This window comes from Sinocyclocheilus anshuiensis, unplaced genomic scaffold (assembly GCF_001515605.1).
Source record: "Sinocyclocheilus anshuiensis isolate Anshui unplaced genomic scaffold, SAMN03320099.WGS_v1.1 scaffold274, whole genome shotgun sequence".
NCBI lineage: Eukaryota > Metazoa > Chordata > Actinopteri > Cypriniformes > Cyprinidae > Sinocyclocheilus > Sinocyclocheilus anshuiensis.
In genome coordinates, this window is record NW_015547698.1 from 1,847,971 (window position 1) to 1,850,943 (window position 2,973).

The following is a 2,973-nucleotide window of genomic DNA, read 5'->3' on the forward strand; positions in this document are numbered from 1 at the left end:
CAGATTATTACTTATGTACCCTAATCTTTTATACATTCTTTAATATCCCCTAAGTGACTGGGAAAATAAAGGCCACATAAGCAGCACCGAACAATGAGGCGACAGACCAGTCATCTGTTTGACCAACACATTTTTTCACCGATATTCACATTTATTTCATCGGTTATCGAATTTTTTTTTTTTAACAAATATTTTCATACCTAATCTTTTAGAAGTTCTTTAATATCCCATGATTGACTGTGGGCGAATAAAGGCAACATAAGCAGCAACCATCAATAACGCGACAGACCAGTAATCTGTTTGACCAATAACTTCTGTTTTTTACCGATATTTACATTTTTATTTAATCTATTATCGGTTTGACCAGTAATTTGTTTGACCAGTAATTTAATCGATTTTCAAACTTTTAATATTGAATCTGTTTTATCATTTCAATTTTAGATGCTGATATTATCTGACATAATCATAATCTTCTACACTTAAACTGTTAGCGGTTCTTTAACAGCACATCTTACCAATAACCAACAATTTGGTTTGTAAAACAATTGTATGTTGAAATTACTTTTAATGTTACGTCTACGTTACGTTTACATTATTCATTTGAAAATACACAGCATTAAGAGTAACACTTAGACTAAGCCCAAAACAAATATGAAAATTTGAGACCATTTAGATTTAAAAACCAGTTAGATGCAAAAAAAAATAAAACCACATGCATAGTGTTATTATTTTTAAAATATTTATAGTAAATATTAATTTTACATTAATGAATATTATATAAATTAATATTGTTTTATGATACTATTTATAATATCTTTTTATTTTTGTAGCCAGAAAATAATTGTCAAAAAGCAGAAGTAAAACATTTAAAAAATGTATTTAAAAAAAGTCAATCTCTATGGCAGACTTGATCAGAGTTCAATTTAATGCAAATAAACAGTAATGTATGACTGTCAAAGGAAGTGCAGGCAGCTGAGCACAGATTATCTGGCATATACTGCAGTTGAGTAGAAACGCCTACCAGCAATAAAAACCTAGCACAGTGTTTGTTTGTGCCAGCACATGATGGCATCACTAGACATCAGCAGTCGTCACTAACCTGACAGCATGTGCTGTGTGTGAAGTAGAGGGGTGGGGTTACACGCCATAGCATGCAGAGAGGCGTTCCTTCAGGATGGGTGGGAACTGCTCCGAGAACTGCTGCCAGTTCTCCTCACCGACCTGGTCCTTAAACCCATGTAGGATCTACACAGAGACACAGCCTCATTCAACAACATGAACAACATTTCACCGCTATAAAGGCACAACGTGATGTGCGTCTAACCTTGCAGAACATGTCCCTCAGGTCATCTTTAGGGTTGACCCAGGAGGCCACTGCATCACAGAAGAAGATGAAGTCCTGAGGGAGAGACAGGTGAAAGGAAATGAGTGATGGAGGAGAGAGTAACATCATGGTCAATCACAACGGAGTCAGAATATCAGAACTGACCTGGACCACACCGCCAGGGTTCACACCAATCATCACACAGATGCCTCTGAAGGCCGAGTCCTTTTCTTCATTATCTCTGATGTTTCGTAACGATGTGCACCTGCAAAGAGAAAAATCATTATCATTAATTAAGCCTGTCTTAAAAAAAGCATTAGCTGAAAATGGAAATAATGCAATTCTTAAATCAAACGAACTTGCTGGCGAAAGTTTGGTGTCAGTGATACATTTTTGAAATAAGTCTCCTATATACTATGAACTGATTTAAATATATATTTAACATGTAATTTATTCCTGTGATGCAAAGCTGGATTTTCAGCATCATTACTCCAGTCATCAGTGTCACACGATCCTTCAGAAATCATTCTAATACGCTTGTTTGAAATCTCTGGACATGTTGACTCACCAGGGTCTGATGAACTGTTGCAACATGGGAGCCACTTCCTGTGGACAGACGTAACCCAGGCGACCAATCGTGATGGCTGTAAAGAGAAGTGGGAGGAGTCAAGGTTTGATTACTTATCTGTGTGAAATGTAAGTGATCATGTGCGGTCAGAGGTTGTACCCGTGTTCTCCAGCAGGGTTTTGGGAGTGTTCGGTCTGTTAATAATCTCCACCAGATGAGGAAGAACCAGAGCCACATACGGCTGCATCTCCACACCTACAACAACACATGACCAATAACGATCACCTTACTGATGACAGATAATTCAACTCCCTCCAACGATGTCAAACAAACAACTATCACATTCTATGGTTCTAAATCTATGATGTCATTTTAAATCCTAATCCGTGTCATGATGTAACTGACACAGAATCAGTGAGATGATTAGGGCTGGGTATCGATTCAGATGGCCCGATTCGATTCGATTCTCGATTTTTTTGATTACATTCAGTGAATATAGTTTTAATACAAATGCTATTGATATTTCTAAAAAATGAACAGTAAACAGACGTCATTTAAAAAAAACGATTAATCGAAAAATCCAAATTTTTTTGCCCAGCCCTAGAGATGATCCTCACCCATCTGCATGCAGATCTCTCCGATGGCCCAGGTTGCGTTGTTACACACTGAGATGAACTCAGGGTTCAGATTCGTCCCCAGGATCGGCATGAACTCAGCTGAACACACATACACAGTTTCAGAGATTAATACATATGAATAAGTTAAGGGTGTATAATGCAGGTCAAACGCACACATCGTCTTACCGATGCAGGGTTTGACGTGTGGAAAACAGGCCTTGGTCAGATCACCCAGCAAAGCAAATGAGCTCTGTCTCACCTCAGGCATAGTGTCCTGCATATAAGAGAGTATCACTTTCAATTTGCATTCATATCAATTTATCAGCCTAAATGTCTTATAATGCAACAACAGATAATACAATTAAATACTTAAAATATTAAATTAAAATAACAAAGAAAAGAAAATAAACAAATATTACTATAATATTGCTAATGTTTTAAACAAAAAAAAAAAAAATAAATAT

General features: G+C 36.6%; 1 protein-coding gene across 1 annotated transcript in view; it reads right to left on the reverse strand.

Moving 5' to 3' along the window:
- Positions 1-1,082: 1,082 nt before the first annotated feature.
- Positions 1,083-2,973, reverse strand: part of LOC107703819 (transportin-2) — a 20,843-nt gene continuing 18,952 nt past the window's right edge. The window contains 7 exon segments of the mRNA XM_074187069.1: positions 1,083-1,245; positions 1,325-1,399; positions 1,490-1,589; positions 1,893-1,968; positions 2,052-2,147; positions 2,510-2,608; positions 2,696-2,803. Of these exon segments, the coding sequence (XP_074043170.1) occupies positions 1,138-1,245; positions 1,325-1,399; positions 1,490-1,589; positions 1,893-1,968; positions 2,052-2,147; positions 2,510-2,608; positions 2,696-2,803 (662 nt within the window). The 3' untranslated portion in view covers positions 1,083-1,137.